Source organism: Vidua chalybeata, chromosome 5 (assembly GCF_026979565.1).
Source record: "Vidua chalybeata isolate OUT-0048 chromosome 5, bVidCha1 merged haplotype, whole genome shotgun sequence".
Lineage (NCBI taxonomy): Eukaryota > Metazoa > Chordata > Aves > Passeriformes > Viduidae > Vidua > Vidua chalybeata.
The window spans coordinates 16,263,366-16,282,088 of record NC_071534.1 but is presented as its reverse complement, the minus strand read 5'-3'; the positions used below and the strand labels follow the sequence as shown (position 1 = coordinate 16,282,088).

Genomic DNA, 18,723 nt, shown 5'->3' with positions numbered 1-18,723 from the left:
GAAGAAGCTGTGGAAGCAACTCTCATCTGGTGAGTGAAATTAGCTACCAGGACTTGTCCAGGTTGCCCGCAGTGGAAAATTGTTTATATCAGAGATACACAAATAATTGGCATGTTGGTTGATCACCACAGAAAATATGGGCCCCCAACATTTGCTGAGATAATTTTTCTACCCCAAGTCTCCTTATATTCTTAAAAATAAACTAATAAAATACTGTTCTACAAAATCAAATAGATAATTTATATAGCAGTTCCTATTTGCTTTACATTAGTAATGGTGATGCTACTTCCAACATAACTCTCCTGCTTCTTGTAGGTATCTCAGCCCTTCCACTCCAATGGACTGAACACCTACATGGCCAAATGTTGCTAAAATGATAATCAGGGCTCCATCTTTCTTGTCCCCTTCAGACCCTGACGTGCATGTACCCACAAATGCCCTTAACAGAATGATATATAATGGCTTTATTATATACACAAATGTTATTTGGGAGACAGACGGTGCTATTGTACAGTCATGTATTTTTAAGCAGTGAAATTTAACAGGAATACAGAGCAGCACATGCATTGCTACAGGAGATATTAAGAATTCTCCCTCTGGTTTTAGTTCAGCTTAAATATGCAAACTCTTTTCTCCCCCTCATGTTCTATTTTGCAGAAAAAAAAATCAAAATAACTTGATAATTCAGAATCCCTTGAAGAATAAAAGGGAAAAAAATAGTGAGTATACAAATATTTTAATCCCAAATATAGTAAAACTACATCTTCTGGAAACTGGATGCTGATAAATTCTGAGCAGGAGTCCACACACAGTCTCAGTGGGTCCACAAGTCACTTCTGATCAAGATGCTGATATAAGGTGGGACTCAAAAACAAGATAACTCCTTTAATTTTCTGAAGGTGGATGCTGAAAGTGAAGTGTCTAAAAATAAGAACTTTCATTAAAAAATGGGACCTGACTATGTTATTGTGTGAGAAGATGGAAACATGCTCAGAGATCATGCTTCTGTTCGTTGTCATTTTTTTAGCAGAAGTCCCACCAAGCCATACTCTCACTTTGGATAATGCTAGCTGAAGATCAATATTCCAAGCTTATCTTAGCAAGAAAAAAATTATTTGGTTTCTAAAAGCATCATTAGCCTGTTTCAAATTATCATTCAGTGTTAACAACTGGGAATAAAAGTAACATTGACTGTTCAGAGCAGCTATCCTAGAAGGAATATTTAAATATGTTTATCCCAATTAGATGATATTTGCAACAGACTGCAGGTGACAACACCCCCTGGACACACAGCAAACCTCTGCAAAATGGGTAGTTCAGAATTCCTTCTGTCTTTGATGAAGGAGATGTAGCTAAAGGACATAGAGGTTAACTTCCCAACAGCACCTGTGTTTGGTCTGGATAAAGCAGAAAACACTCTCTCCAAAGCTGTAAAAGCTGCATCCTTCTCAAATGGCTTGTGAATAATCCATAAATCAGAATGTAAATTCTTGAAACACTCCCAGATTAAATTGCTTATCCATGTTTAGCCATCTTGTCTATTCACTTCTGAAAGACCCTACAGTGCCTTTTCAGCCTCTCCAGTCTGCATCCTGACTGCCCCCAGGCCTATATCTGGGCTGTGCTGGTGTGGAGAAGGGAGAAGACAAAACCTCAGATTAAGATTTCTGATGAGAAAAGCTTTTTAAACCAGAAAACTTGGAATTCATCCTGAACCTGTAGCTTAAGTAGTAAGGTGATTCAATTTCAAATTATTACCCCCATTATTTAACCTGAGAATTTTCCTTCCACCCCCAAACTAGTACCACCACTAAACAGCCTGATTCTACCACTGTGTGGTTCCTTATTTATGTGGCAAAAAATCAGGCAGAGTCTGGGTTTTTACACATTCTTATTCATCCTTTATCACTCTAAAATGTAAGCTGCTGTTTCTCACTCTAGGAAATTGCTATACCAAACACCCAGTTTAAAATCAAACTAGAAAATAAGGAAGCCAGGAAGCCATGGCTTGCATTTTGACTCTCAGCCTGCATAAAAATTTCAAACTATTATGAAAAATTCTCACTGGAATTCCAGATTTTATTGGATTCCAGAATTACATCAGTTTTGGGTAGGGGGGGTGGTATCTTCCACTGTTATTAACAAGAGTAGCACTACTTGTAGCAAGAGTTGAGATCATTCTGCAGTTGGACTTAAGAAGGGTAAACCAATTAATCCTTACTTAGTCCATAACCCATTATATATAAAAAGAGATAATTTTGTGCAGTATCTAAGACACATGGACCTTCACTTGTTGTGACAACCTCATGACTCTCCCAAAAAATACAGGCTGCAAAAATGTGAATACAGCCCAAAACTTTTAGAAGAACTGGAACTTCAAATCCAGTCTTCAAACCCCACCTGCAGCATTTTAAGAATATTATTAGTTCACACAACTACTCAGGAGTGCAAAGCATTGAATAAACTATCAGGAATCTTACTATTTCTGGTTATGTCTGCATAGAAAATATATACTGCTGGAATCCTTTGGCACACGGCAATTCAAATCTTACTATGACTTCTCTGATAGCAAAAGATTCTTACTAGCCTTCAATAATCCATTGAACTTCCTGAGAGATTTTAATAATAGATACTTATCATTCAGTCCATCACTTTGTGTGTGCTTTCAGTTATAATTTCAATACATCTCAATTGAATCTTCTACTGTAAACACAATTTTGCATCCAAGGAAGAACTTACTTTCTTGTATTGCATTAAGAATTTCTGAAAAGTCCACATCTGTCTTCTGTATGTCTGGTTTTATCCATATTTGCGTTTCCAGCTGGTTAACCTGCAAATCCTCTCTTCCTTCTGAAGAAATTGAAGAGATTGATGGGGTTTGTGACAGTGCAGTAGAAAATCCAGCCAAGAGGCTTCAGGTGAGGAAACATACACATTGAATGAAGGTATTTCCATTTTTCCTCCTTAGCAGAACCCAATTTTCTTCAAACCAAGGAGCTTCAGATAGAACATGGGCTGATTTAAAGCTAACTAGAATGAAACAACAACATTCTCTGCTATCAGCAATGATGCAGAGTCACCACTGGCAAGTCCCTTGTTCAGGCGACCATATGCTGCCGTGCCATGAGTGTCACCTCACCATACTATCTACAAAACCAGCTCCCAAATGTGAAAACAAACAAGAGATGTTACAAATGACACAGGAACGAACAGACTAAAATAAAATACACACACACACACACAAAGTTGCAAGATAGAAAACAACCATTAGGACAAAACCAACATGGACAGAGTGTTTCAGATGCAGGGCACCGTAAGTTCTCATATGCCAACCTGATGGCTGACATAGTCTAGGAAGGAGTCCAGCACTGGAGTCCATTCCAAATGGATTCACATTGGTATGTAATGGTTGCGGTTTAAAAGCATTGCAGAATAAAAACTTATTCTGGCAGGTCACAGTTTCAAACCTATTTACACACAAAAACAGATACAAGATTTGCCCATTTCAATGCTCTTTCAACATGAGCAAAGAAAGCAGAAAGTTTTGAAAACAGAGAAAGGTGGCTGCATATTGAGAACAGATAGAAAATGGCCAAACAGGCACAAGATGCTGGCTACAGGGCATTTGGATAGAGACAGAGAGAAAGAGGGAACTACTGGGAATACCTCTGGTTTTTGAAGATTAGCAGGAAAACCTTTCACAAAGGCATCTGTTAGACATGATGCTCTTGAGTACCTAAAGCACAGAGTTAGCAGAAATCTTCAGTGGACAGAGAGATATCTGACAAAGGAGTTCATGACAAAAAAGGCCAAGGTAGAAGAACAAACCTTCAGGTCATTTAGATTACTGTACTTCACTAGAAGCACAGAAGCTATCACTCATGCTTCCGTAAGAAGCATTTTCCTTTCATCTACAGTGTGCCTATAGCAAGCTGCTCTTATTGTGAATTCTGGGCTAGCCCATTGTATTTTCCCCTTCTCCTTGCCAAATTACTATCTCCCTACTGCCTTGATGGGAGCAACAAACAATATTCCTAAGCACAAATTTACTCAAAAGTGTTTTAAAGGCCCATCTTCACTTTTTGGAAGTACAGATCTCAAAACGGGTACACTTTGACCAGCTCCATCTTTTATTATTTTTCAGTGTTAAAATATTATAAAGTAAAATTGTCTCGTGCTTGCTTCAGTGTATTCTTTTGTTCCACAGCAAAGATTCGCTGTTAACATCAGAGACAACTCCCCTTGTAGATTCCTGCAAAGTGATCTGTCATAGCAGCAGCAGGACTCAGCATTTAATGATGTAGAACAAAGAGAATTTCTTAAGTGAGACAACTGATTATTCATACAATAAATAGCAGCCTAAGGAAATCTGCAGATCGCCTCAGAGATGAGAGGCTAAGATTTACCCCAAAAGAGATTTCTAATGCCCAAGAAAAAATACTCCAACTGCTGAAAAATACATACAAACAATATGATGGAAATAGAAAAGTAATCAATCAAAAGCAGCTTTGCAAATTATATCATTCAGTTTCTTCTTAAACACTCAGCTACCACCTTTGACATATACCATTTCATATTTGCATCCTCACATCCAACAGCCTTTGTTCTGCATTTCAACCCTAGTTAGAGCAAATTAATGACAATATGGACAAATATAAAACACCCTTTGTTCCCTCAAGCCCTCCATCCTCGTTACATTTAAGTTGCTGTTCCTCAGAAGAGCTGAAGGTAGCAGATCCTGCAGCATCTCCAGCAGATCTGAACCAATTGGGCCAGGGAGAAAGAAAGTGGCAGGGAGCTATGGAGGTCCCAAAGTGCTGATATCTGATGGACTATCTAACCATAGACCTGTTAATAAAATTATACTCTTGGAGAATGTACATAGCTGACTTCAAAGCCCCTCTTTAAATAACAAAAACCAAAATGCCTAGGAAGTGGTCAGAAAATGACCATCCTAAATCTGACTGTATTTCAGACAAGTCAAGACAATTTTGCTGCATTTGAATTTCCTCTCCTATATTTGATCCTCTTGCAGTATAGGGACCTTTCAGCAATCCACAGAAATGACAGTGTTCTCTGCTTGTCTGATTCACAGTAGCCTTAATATCTGGCCTCATTGCACAAGTCCAGACTGATTTCAGTCAAAATTGTAGGGGTAATCTTCTACCAATCATTTGTGATAAAACACATAGCTAATTACAAACTTGCCTTCACCAACACAAGGGATAAAGTCTATCTACCAGCAACATAGCTTTTAAATGAGGGGTTGCAGGAATGCTTTCTTCTCCCATGACCTTAATGATGTCAATAAAGACTTGAATTAGGGCACTTGGGTTTCTATTCTCCTTCCTGTCAGCAACTACTTCTCCGGAGGGACTAGTGCATTTTTTTAGCTGAGAGAAACACCACCTATGTGATGGGCTGTGGACTGCCCAAATTAATGATTTCTGGCTTGTTTTCAGACAGAGGTTTTAAACTAGTAGCTCTTTGGAAAAAGCCACTGTGACCTCATCCATGTTCTAGAGATTTATTTTCTTTACCTTACCACAGGTCTCCAATACTACATGCAAAGTATTTGATGTTACTGTTCCTATTGATGGATCACTCTCTTGCCTTTAGCATTTCCTTCTTGCTTTAGCAGTTGCTGATTTATGCTTTATCAATGACATATCCCACTGAGTAAAATCTAAGCAGTATTGTCTGACAGAATGGTAAAGGCTCTCTTTCCACAGAAGTATGAGAAATAAACACATATAAAAGTGAAGTAAATATTAAATTTTAAAAAATTATTTTTTTTTTTTAACAATCATTCTCAAATTTTTCTCAGCTTACTGAGACTTCCTAGTTCAACTGAAATAATATTTTAAATTACCCCATGGCACTCCCTCTGATTTACTTATTGATGCATAAAGTCTTGCATTAAATAACATATTTTTTCCTTTATTTGTCTTAAAGGGTCCCAATAAATTAGGTTAGGAAAACAAATAAGATTTTTAAAAGACTTTTAATTTTTGGAGGCTAAATGAGATGGCTTGTTCTCAGTCAGAATTTTAACATACTTCTAAATATAAAAATGACCAAATGTATCAGAGAAGTGATTTGTGTACCAACGTAGTTAATATGGCATTGATGTTAAGCAAGGGCATTCCAACTTGTAGTGAAAGACATTTTGCCATGTGGGTGGATGCTGCTTTCACAGAGCCATCTACCTCTAAGAGGGTGATACTTAGCAAGAACAAATATAAGTCTAACATGATCAGGTTTGTTTTGCTACACTAAGTACTGTATGTAAGTTCTACAGAGAAGTTACTCCTTAACAGACCTCCTTCTTTAAAGCAAGCTGAAAGCTGCTGTGCATGGTGCCTTTTTCACTCTAGGCAAACCCATGCCAACAAGGGATAAAGAATCATCCCTTCAGGCACATTTTCTATTGGCCTCTTCCTGTGAGTTCTTGGCAGGTCATCTGCTCAAAAGCAGTTTCAAAGGGAAATTGCATTATGCATTTCCTATACATGTTAGTCAGGGGTCTGCATGTGTGTGTACAGCACAGCTTTACTGCTCTCAGTTCTGGCACTTCTCATCTCTGTGACAGGAGTGGAAACAAAATGCACAGCACAGCTGGCCTTCCCAGGATCTGCCCCACCACTGCATTGGACAATGCAACTGCAACTGATGAAAACCATTTTGGTTCAGTTATTGCTTCAGAAAAAACCACAAGCTGTTCCATGAGTCATAGAATGTATGCAAATATATATTAATATACAGGTCTTCCTAGCAAGATAAAGTTGGCCTGAAAGCAGTAGCTCAGAGACAATTATTTCACTACGTGGAAGGCTGATGTGTATCATATCAAGTCTTTCAGAGAGAGCTGCTTTTGCTACATTGGTCAGAAAGTGTTTTCTGTCAGAAATTCTACATCATGTTCTTTTTTGTTCCTCACCACCCAGTAAGTATTGCTATATTCTTTCTGCCTAGGCATTTTTCTTTCCTGCAGCATAAGGTGAATACTATACATATCAATTGTACTTCAGTGATTACATTAGATAGATTTTAATGTATCAAAAGTATTTAATTTTTTGTTACTGCCCTTAAATCTCTCATGTACAGTAGTGCAGAGTTTCACAACACAAAATTATCATTGCTAAGTGTGTGCTCATATCATCAAGGGAGAGGCATCTCTTAAGCAGGTGAGTTTGAACAGGACAACAACTGCAGGGAGCTGATAATCCACATCTGCCACATGGGCAGAACCCACATGGGCAAACTACAGGACTGCTCTGCAAAAGCCCACAGCCTCTTGCTTCATTTCCAATCTATGCTCAGAGGATGACTCAATGTTCTGATTATTGAAAGAACCTGAATGTTCACACAGAAGCCCCCAGCACAGAATGTCACACATCCCTGTGCCTAACATTTCCAATCACTTGGCTCTATTTGGCCATGGTTCAGATTCTTCAGCAATCAGTAGAGGAACAGAGTTGCACAACAAGCCTTTGGAATTACCTCCTAAAAGGACTTCAGTGATTACACAAAGGGCACCAAATTGTCCCTCCTATGGGGGACAAAGCTACCCTCTTCAAGTGTCACAATGCCTGAGATGGGTATTCACAAGATATACTCTGAAAATGGCACAAACCACAGAGTATAACTAAGCAAAGACATTTCTCCGCAGTTGTATATTGCAAATAAGGATCTTGAAAGAAATCTAAGATCTAAACACATTGAGGAATTCAGTCCATTTCCTACTACCCTTATTTCTATAAAAATAATAGTAAGAATTATTGTTAGCTTCTCCTCTTTCCTCTTACACTGTGAGCACACATATAAAAACACAACTATCAAAGTTCACTATCGCATGTGTTCAAACATTTATCCATGTTTGAAAAAATCAAACTACTTGTGAATGATAAATCCCTTTACCAATATCAGGAGTCATTACCAGGCCATTCATAAAGGGGAGGAAAGAAAAACCTTTGCTGAACAAACAGTTTATTGCAAAACCCTCACCCAGTTCTCAAATCAGTAGTTTATTGATGAGACAAACAGAAAATCTGGCTGCACAGGGAACAACCTAACAGAAAACTTCAGTGCACCGAAGATTTACTTTATTATAATGTGGGACATCAAGACAGCTTTAAAAAGATCCCAGGTGTCTCTTTCAGGTGTGTTTTAATGGAACAACCGGTTATACTCACATTGTACCACAGCACTGCCTTCACAGTCTAAACATAACCTGGTAATTAATTCTGGCAGAAAGTACCAGCAGCTAAACCATTTAAGGAATTTCAGCTGTCCTAAGACTGCTGAGGAATGAACATAACTTAGGATTGTGAAAATGGTTATCCTGAAGATAGGATAGCAGAACAGGGGTCTGTGCAGGGCAGGATCCTATTTCTGACAACAAATGCTTAGCCAAAGGGAGTAATAACAGTTCAAGTACATCCAGTCCATCCTCAGTCTGTCCCTTCCAGTTTGGAAATATTTAGAGATTTCTGGAGAGGAAGGTTTCATTTGCTACCAACATCCCTTTTCCCACAAATTTGTTCTTTCTATATTCTCTGTCACTTTTGAGCTAACAGGTCATCATCAAATTCCTCCCTCCCCTTTTAACTTACCTTGTTTCCAGTTTTCATGAGCTAGAGGACCTGCTCCTCAGTTACAGCATCATAGCCTTTCTCAGGCTAGGGTCATGAAGCCCAGAAATCCACTGTCATCATAAAGTCTTTCTTACCTTTGTCTCAGACAAGAGCTACCATGCAGATCCCATGAAATATATCTTCCTGTACAGAAACTAAATACAGATAAATAAATCCCAGCCTAGTCTGTTACAGAGAGAAGATATAGTTCTAACCTACCAACATGGGTATATGGAGACCTAATTAGGGAAAGGTTATGATAAATACAATAATTCAGTTACAAACTCAAGTGGAAGAATGGGACCAATATTTATAGAATATTTTGTAAAAATATTCTTTCTCAAGATTTCAATTTGTCTTTGAGAGAATCTTACAAACAGCAGGAATCATGTCCTTTATACAGGTGCAGTTGGCCTTTCTTAGATAGCCTTGCAACCTACTAAAATTACCAAAACCTGCAAAGGAGAAATAGAGCACTTTGACATTAAAATGCATGGAGTAGTATTGAGCTGTTCACAAAAGATGCCTACCCAAAAGAGATTATTTTCAGCAACTGGCACTAAGCGGAGTCTCCCACACAAGCAGTAGGAGAGTATTGGAATAGCAAGGGCCATAATTTTCAGGCATTCTGGCAACACAAAAGGTGCAATTGGAAAAATGTGCAGTTTTGATGACCCTTAAAAATCTTTAATCAGTGTAATAGGTCCTGAATTCCTTTTCTGTGTTTGGTGCATTCCTAAAACAAAGTCTAAATAAAGTACCAAACTCCAGTGCCATCTCTCTTTTTCTATTTTAACCACCCTGAATGTTACCAGTAATGAAGAAGACCTCAAAAAGTCAATTGCTTTCTGCTCTATTGGACCTCTAAAGCATAAAATAGTACAGAATTGCACTCCCAAGGACAGGAGCAGCAAATATTGTGCCTCTGTGAAGATCCCAACATGCAGAGGACACATTTGCTTTCCTGAGACATCCACCCATACATGGCACAGGAACAGTCAGTGGTCTGTATGACCCAAAGGAAGTTCTCAGAAACAAAGGACAGATTAGAGATGACATCACTTTCTTGCTTTGCTGCTGCCCTTATACCTGGTCTAAGTTGTAATGAGTTTTATGCACCTCTTTAGGGCTTTTAAGCTTTTTTGGCACCACATTACGTTGGCTGGAATCTCTAGTGGGTCTATTAGAACCCTAGAAGCACTTACCTGTAGAATGTCTACTCATCCAAGGAATAAGGCCCCCCACTACTGATTTGTTTTGTTTTGGTTTAGGTTGTAGGTTGGTTGAGTTTGGTTTGCTTTAGGATTATTGGATTTGGTGTTTGGTTTGGTTTGTTTTTTTGTGGTTTTTGTTTGTTTTTTTTTGTTTTGTTTTGTTTTGTTTTGTTTTGTTTTTTAATTATCAAGGAAAGTCTGGCTGAATTTTGAGATATCAGAATAAACCAGCAGACTTGGTCTTAGGAAAGAGGTCTTGCTATCTTTTGGAATGATACAAACCTTTTGTAGAAATTAGTAAAACTATGCAGCCCTATTTTAATCGAATCCCTTTTCTGACTTTAAAAGCATCTCTGCCAAAGTAGAAGCTAGTTTGTTCCATCTTTTGACAGTCTTCCTGCAAGAATCTTTCTTTGGAATATATGTAACATATTTAATATTAGAAATAGAGTCTTACATAACACTAAACCCCTTTAAGCAAGAACTATAGAGCTAAGAAAAAACCCCATTTTTCAGTCAAGCATTACAGGATCATAATAACTGATTGTTCAAAGTCTCTCTCACTGTTCCTTGAATTATAAGTTATTTTTTAGATTAAATGGGTCATTACTTTTTTACATTACAGAAACTTTGCAAAATTTTATATATTGCCTATTTTCTTCAGAATAGAATGGTCAAGTAATTTTAAGACAGCTATGTTACACTGGCCTCAGGACATTATAACCTTGCTTTAGGATCAGTGAGTTTAATCCTGAGCCTTTTCCTGTTTTTTCCCCTTAAATGGAAACTATCTGATGGTAGAACAATCAGGAACATCTACAGAGAGAGGCATTTTACAGCCTTTGTGAGGTGACTACATATTGTAAACTAACAGCCAGGAGAGCTGAAATCTTAGGGTGAATTGTACTGACTTTAAAGTAACCATGCGTTATTGATTGGAGGGCTGAATGAAAGATTGTTTTATAACAGCGAATAGGAGAGCGATCAAAGCAGGAAGGAAAATAAAAAGTATTTGAAAAGAATTAAGTTTTAAAACACCCTCAAAGAGAAGCAAAACACCCTCAAAGTCACCACTTAAAATTATTAATATTATTTTTGAAGCCCCTTATTGAGGGCATGCATAGGTCCCTCACTGATAGATTCAGTACTTGTGTGTGTCACATGCAGCAGAAATTGATACAGAGGGATGCAATTTCTGCCTACATCAAATACATTTAAATTAAGCAAGAGAGCATTGAAAAACAATGCTTTATGTGCTAGCATTTCTTTTTTGTTAGCATGCTATTGCAAAAGTGTTCTCCAAAGTGCTAGAATGAACATTCCAGGAGACTTGATACCTGAAGATCAGGAATTTTCAAAGAAGTTACTTTTGTCATAGAAAAGTAAAGGGCTGAATGAAATAGGCTGAATGACTAAGCAAAATGATAGAAGATTTCAAGCTCTGCATCATCTGCTAGCTAGTTCAGCTCTTAATTTCAAAGTACTGCGTAATCACCATGTGGTGTCCTGCCACTCAGTCTGGTGACAAAAGGTCCTCATGGTAATTGAGGCAAACTGTTCTTCTCGTTAGGAGCTTTGCTTTGCAGAGCACCCAGAGGCAGGAGAATGAACAGTCTGTGTTCAGCAAGGAGGTGCTCCTAGATCACGCTTGAAGTACCGACATGGGAGAAATTCTGCTCCATGCATTGAACTTACATTGCTTTGAACACAGGCTGTAGATAAAGGGAAAAGTTAAATATTCAGGCTGGTCTCTTTGACATTAATGTACAAATTAGTGTCTTCCTTGTGCATAGAATGATTCTTGTACACATGTGGGGGTTTTAATATGAAAATTAGCTTAATGAGGGGAATACTAAACTTTTTTGAAATTTGCTGCATTTTCTATGCTTCATTCCACATGAGAGAAAGTTCTATGTACACCCAGAAGAAGGCATATTGAAAAGGATTGTTCCCTTAATAATGCTAGACAAGTAAGATAACAGCATTACTGTCAGTGTGAATTCAAATTTCCAGATGAATCTACATCAGCCATCCCCATGCCATGCATGCATTTGTTGTCAAGAAGTACTTGCATGACAGAGCTTCCTGGGAGAATTATTTGCAGAGTTTTAGTCTTTTAATCTAGGAGCGATATATGCCACATGTCCTGCCAGTCAGCAAAGAAAAGAAAATGCGATTTAACCAGCAAGTCACACCTAACTAACACAGATCTTCTAAAGACCATTTACAATCAAATGTGAATACTAACTAGCATATTTTGTGATGAGAAAAGGATATATTTTGCACAGTAAATTATCATTGTTGAAGGCTTCAGTCCTAGATCTTTTGATAATTCAACGTTAATTATTTTGTGACTAAACTTATTAAACATGTTTCCTTTTTTCCTTTTTGCTAGTTTCAAGAAAAATGCCTTTTTACTCCCAAGCCTCCCAAGTCAGTTTTTCTGTTGGCCAAGCTTCCTAGTTCTTTCCTATTTACAAGCTCGGTAAGTCCAGTCATCAATAAAAATGCTACAGACTGATAAGCAATAAAAGAAGAGGACCCAATTGTAAAGAAAAACCTGTCCAAAGCAAATATACCTTCTTTTAAACTCCAAATTTACCAAATATTTCTTATCACAAAAAGCAAAAGAGTGCAAGAAAAGTTTCTCAGTGAAGTCCAATGACCCCAGTAGACTTTCACCATAATGCCAGAAACCAGTCCTTTCAGCACATAAAGTTCTTTCAAGTGTCATGGAGATGCCTCTATAACTTCAGGTAGCAAAGAATGTCCTTTCCAAAATGTACAGTTCTTTAGCTTTGAAAGAGATCTTTTTGAACAGTAAATTCTTGAAAGCAGAATTTTCTAGAATATTTTTGTGTGTTTCCTGGAGTAAAGAATCTTTACATGCTAACTAAATTTTGTAAATAAATTATTTCAAAGACAGCCCTTCCTTCTGCTTCTGTAGATTGCCTGCAGTACTGATTTGAATAACTGATATAAATTACAATCTATATTACTGTATATACACTAATATATCTAAACCTCAAAATGTGTTAAGGTTTTACCAGAAACACAGAGAGAGAAAATCTTGCCAGGGAACCTCTGAATTCCTGTTATTACAAAATGGGTAACAAGTGTTAGGAAATGTTGCAAGTAGAGAATAACTAAGAATATTCCAGAGTTTGTCACAATGAAAGAATTTACTTTACTGCTGCTTAGACACATTAAATAAGACATTTTTCAACAGCCAGCAAATTTAGAGATTCCCAGAAAAATGAGGTTTGACAAGTTCTGCAGAATCTGAAAACAAAGTAATTTGTCACCAAGAGAATGAGGCAATGTAACATTGTCCTGACTTGGAACAGATTAACAATGGAAAGAGCAGACAGAAGTCCAGAAACCAAAGTACTGCTTGTTGCACTGCAAAGGCTCAATGCCATCAGAAGGGAGGCGAGGTGTTTTTCTGTCCCCAGATTTGCCTAACCATGACATTGAGGGAACGGACTGGGATGACAGCTTAACCCCTCTAGGTTTGTTTCATGCTTCATTCTGTTGCTCTTACAGGGAGCTTAAATGGTGATACCGTTGCTTTCAAAATGAGCCTTCTGTGTGCAACACAGACAGGATTATTCTACACTGTCTTCAGGAGCGTTGTGCCAATTCACTGCAACCAAGAGTCTGCCCCAGTGGCTTTGAACTCTCAAATTCAGTAGCCTTTACCCCACTAGCCACAACACACCACAACTGCTCACATAGATGGAAGATGATAACTGAATGTTTCTCAAAACTAAAAACATGCTGTCCTTGACTTTGGAAAAAAATGCATATTTGCCTTAATGCCATTACATCTACATTTATCTTCTGATTGCTTATACTTATCTTTGCTTTCCTTCTTTCTAAGAGAAAGTTCCTTCATATGGGTGCACTTGCAAAGGTGTCAGGAGTCTTCCCTTCCCCTTAATAGCCTTTTTCTTTCACTTGTTTCTCCATTTTCCTTTGTTTTTTTTTTTTTTTTTGTTTCAGTTACTTCATACCTTTGTATCTGCTAAAAATCCAAGCGTGGAAGCTGTAGTTCTGCTCATGGCTGAGCAGTACCTCTTTGCAAGCTTGCACAAAAAAAGTTTTAATTTTTTTTTATTTTTAAATAAGGGACAGTACAGACAAACCACTGCTCCCTAGCCACTCTAACATCCAGATTAATAATAGAAGTCATGAGCCTCAGGGTCCTTAGTAGTTACAAATAAAACTGGCAGGGAAGCAACTGGAAAGGAATGCTGGAACAATGAACAGTATCTATTGTTTCTTGTCCTTAGCATACAGCTATGTATGAACTTCATTCAAAGGAAACTACTGTCAAATAAATAGAATTCATGATAGATAATAAAAGTTGTCATTCTTGAAAGAAGAAACAGTGCAAAGGGAAAAAAGGTGCTGTGGAGAAAACAGAAGTAGTGTGCTATCAAATAAGAAAAATACTCTCAACCTACACTTTATGAAGGATCTTTTCTTTCTATGGTACTAGTCTCTTTTACAGATAAGAACTGAAATGGCATTTTAAGTCCTAGAAATACCTTTATTATGCTAGATTGCCTTCATGTTTGGAGTATTAGCTAACTGGAAAAAGAAAATTTCAGAGTGAGTATAGCATACACTACTCCAGCAGTGAGAGCTATTTGATTGTGATAACGGCAGTCCAATAGAAGGAAAACCCAAATTATATGAACAATTTAAAATTAGATGGAACAAACCCCTACATACTTACTGTATACTGTAAGCTGCAGGATGACAGCTTAGAAAAGAATGCTGTAAGATCTGATATCTGAGTAATTCATATACATAAGAACATCATCTTTCTAAAATATCAAGCTGCTTATGATACCTGAGATATGCTACTGCCATTGGACAGCTGATGTCTTAATCTGATTATGAAGCTACACCTGTTCATTTGTGACTGACTTTGAGTAAAGAACATATGATTTTTTGTTTAAATTAGAATTTCCTCTTAGGAGTGGTATTCACTGCTGTTGCTGCCAACCATTAAATTTCTTAGATCTACTTGCATACAGCTCAAATGGTTGCAGTTTAGCCTGGACACAAACACAAATATAGTGGTCTCAGTTAGAATTGAAAAGGCAGACACAAATCATAGAAATGATTCTTCATTTAGATGAAAAAATGGGACTGTAAGTTAATCAAGAGAAGACTCCTGTCATCCAAAAGTGTTTTCCATAGGAGATAGATGCTCCTACTGTCCTAAGAGGAGAATATGACAGATAAAACTAATCTCATATACTGAAAGATAAAAATTAACCAAATGGTCACTAATGAGCTCCATTTTCGGAAACCTCTTGGGTCTACCTAAAAAGGGATCTTTTTCTCAATCAGAGTCTTGAATTTGCTGCATGAACATAGTTTAATATTAAAGCACAGGCCCTACTTATCAACAGATGAATGTTATTGTGCACATTCAAGATACTTTTTTTAAAAACTGTGATGCAGGACTTTTTTGTCAATCTCTTAACATGCTGTATACATCATTATATATCTTTAGCAACAGCACCATTTCAGTAGTAGCAATTTCTCTACTTCAACGAAAAAGACAGAATCTGAATAAACAGGACAAACAAGTGAACAGAAGAACTAAAATAAACAAAGCATATGGTTATGAGTCACTGTAAATTCTTTAATCTGTGTTGAAAAAGATTATGGTGACTAAATACTATGAGTGCATGAAACTCATGGCATTAGACCTGTATAGCAACTTACAATAGATAATCTAAAATTTAAACTTCTATAAAAATTAAGCCATTTACTGGACCTGCATGTTAAGGGGGGTGCACTAAGAGTTTGCAGGCAGAACTGTCTGTCTCGCACAGACAGACTCTGCCTCCCAGCACCCAAGTAGCTGCATACATCACATATCATGCTCTTTTCTGGGCAGCAACACTGGAAGATAATTGAGACCCTCCAATAAATATGCTACAAAATTGACTTCATGGGCAGCTTTAATTTACTCTGCTCAGGAAAGAAATTTGGAGTTTAATTTTCACTGTGAAGGATGACTGAGCATGGCCAGTACAAATGTACTCCCCTGCTGTAAGAAAAGATATTTCTAAAATAGCACTGGCAATTATCATAACAAGGAATGAATTCATGATGCCAATTAGAATTTGATGGTTCCCTGGAGATTTTGACTTTCTTTTGAAAAGTTTCATTTTGTTAACCAGTTAATCTATGTTGCAAGATCTCATGCAGATCCACAGGTTTTGTTAGTGTTATAGCAAGAAAGAGCTTGATCTACACCCTGGATTGTGTATTTGGTCAAAACCAATTTTAATGTCAATTATTGAATTGCACGGGGGATGGCTGTAGCCTCTAGAGCAATTAGCTCAAGGCTTATAAAATTAAATATATATAAGGGAAGCAGTATTAAAAAGCAGTATACCAAATCTCTCTGCATTAACATTTTCGATACCACTACACATCGTAGGGGCTTTTATGATTAAACTTATATTTTTATTTCCCACTTTCAGCTGTCCCAACTGCTGTTACTCCCTATAATCTATAATTGACAAAAACATCAAATGTGAACAAAACATCAGTTGGTAATTCTGACAATCAATAGATTGATCTCCACACAAGCATGACCTCGTGCTATTAACACTAACTTCACCATGTCATGGCACATCACATGTGAAATGGGACTGGAAAAGGTGTCAAGGCAAATCTGTTACCTGGCTGATGGGTTTTTGCTTTTCCACCAGTGACTGATGAAATCGTAGATCCAGAAGATGAGGCTTCCATTTTTATTGACCCTCTGGCTTGTGGGATCGAGGGATGCCCATCCACAGGGGGATGCTGTGACACTGGGTAGCTTGCTGCAGTTCTCTGACAGATTTGCACACGCTTTTCAGCCCCATGAATAGACAAATTTATACCTGATAGGAATAAGAATTATACTGTTAGATACAAGAGATTAATATGAAATACTGAAAATATAAATTGTCAAGATTTAAAATGGAGCTGCAAGAACCTTCATAAAGGAAAAAAAAAAAAAAAAGAAAAGCAAAAAGAGAACTCTAAAATATTAATTTTCTTGGAAAATTAAAAATGTGAACATCTTTTCTGCTGTATTGTAGGCATCAGATTTAGCCACAGTAATAGATATTTAAATTAATACACAGTCATGGTTTAACAATTTACTGGTCTGCAGGAGGAAATATCTTCCTTTCCTTCAAACTATCCACACAGGTCACAAAGGACAATATTAATGAGGTAGCTACCACAGAGTTTATTAAATGACAGTTTTCTGATTGATGGATTAGCATTTGTCAGAAATTATTTATTTTCTTCTGAGACTTTACCAATACTAGGAAGTCTAATCATATGGAAAAGATGCTACAAGTGAGGTATTAACTAGCTTATAAGGAAAAAATAAAGGTCTGCTTTGAGGAAAGCAGTAAGGCTGCAAATGACAATAGTAAGACCTTAAGCTTGGAAAAAATTCCACTTTCTCCTGTCTTGTGAAACCTTATCATCAGTACTGGAAATTGTTTTTCACACCAAAATTCTCAAATTTGTCACATTTTTTACACTGAAATTGTGATTTAAAAACAGCTTTTTTTTTTTTTTTTCAAAGAGAAAAGCAAAGTTGAAATTTCCTATGTGGCTAATGCACAGTCTTAGAAAGAAATGCGATCTTACAGTAAATTGCTGTTTCTGACTTCTTCCTCTTCACATTGATGCAATTGCTCCAACCCCACTTGAATTTCTTTCAGAATACTCTGGTTTGAAAACCTTCAGACAATCTCTTTTGAACAAGAAGGCTGAAAGATAGTTCTACACTACTGTTTTACACTTAATTTATTTCTGACTCTTATTGCTTCTGTCAGCAACCTGTCTTTGTTTTTAAAGAAACCAAATGAAACAGATATAAATAAGCAAACTAAAAAGCAGATGGAAAAGCAGACCCTAAAAACTGAAAATGTGGATATTGTAGGCACATTGTAAAGTGCTGGCACTCAAAATCAGTAGATATTATCGATTAGATTGCTCAGTTTTGTGAACTTAAATGTCCAAGAATGCATTAATGACTCTGCTCTTCTAGCTCCCCTGGACGTCAATTATATGAACCTCCAAGTCATAGAGGAGGTTTTGAATCTCTGAAATATTAATACACTTTGATCCATAATATACTAGCAAGAGGAAGAGAGCTACCACTTCCGTAGGCAATTTGTGAAAACAATGGGCTTGCACACAGGAGCAAAGGCTGTGCAAACTGCTTTCTTTTATGATGCCTTTGTGCATTCAGAATCGAAGCTGCGCACTCAATACTTGCCTTTGCTTCTTGACTCCAAAGCTGATCTCCTGCTGGAAATGTGAAGGCATGAGGAGTTTCCTGCAGCAGCTGCTCACCTACTTCCTGGTTTTAGGGCTAATGTAACTGCCAGCTTCTAAAGACTTGAAATCACATCCTTAGGATACACAGCAAATCCCAGTCACCTTATTCTTGTGAAAGGCAGCATATCAACCCATGTGAGCAGAATGACAATGAGCTTGCCTGGACAACATGTTTCTTTGACCATGCAAGCTGTAATGGGCTTCAAAGGGTGAGAAGCTAAGCCCCAGCTGTAAAATGAGCTCTTTGCTTCTCTTGCAGTCACTAGAACATTGTGATGTTCAAAATATTGAGCAATTATCCCTAAGGTATTACAAAATTAACTACAACCATTTTCTTTAAGCATCACTACAGGTTGTTGCATCATTTAAAACAATCATCCCTCTCAAGCTTATGGTGGAGTCAGCCAATGTTCAGCACTAAACTTGAGCCTGTCATCAACACATGCTTTCTAGCTGGATCTCAGTAAGGCTGTGCTTTCATTTGGTTATGA

At 37.3% G+C, this 18,723-nt stretch overlaps 1 protein-coding gene across 1 annotated transcript in view; it reads right to left on the bottom strand.

Annotated features, from left to right (window-relative positions):
• ANO4 (anoctamin 4) overlaps positions 1 to 16,636 on the bottom strand; it is a 116,096-nt gene extending 99,460 nt beyond the window's left edge. Inside the window, exons 1-2 of the mRNA XM_053942483.1 lie at positions 16,567 to 16,636; positions 2,740 to 2,850 (exon numbers count right to left, since the gene is read on the bottom strand). Of these exons, the coding sequence (XP_053798458.1) occupies positions 2,740 to 2,850; positions 16,567 to 16,636 (181 nt within the window). The remainder of the gene's footprint in view (positions 1 to 2,739; positions 2,851 to 16,566) is intronic.
• Positions 16,637 to 18,723: the final 2,087 nt, after the last annotated feature.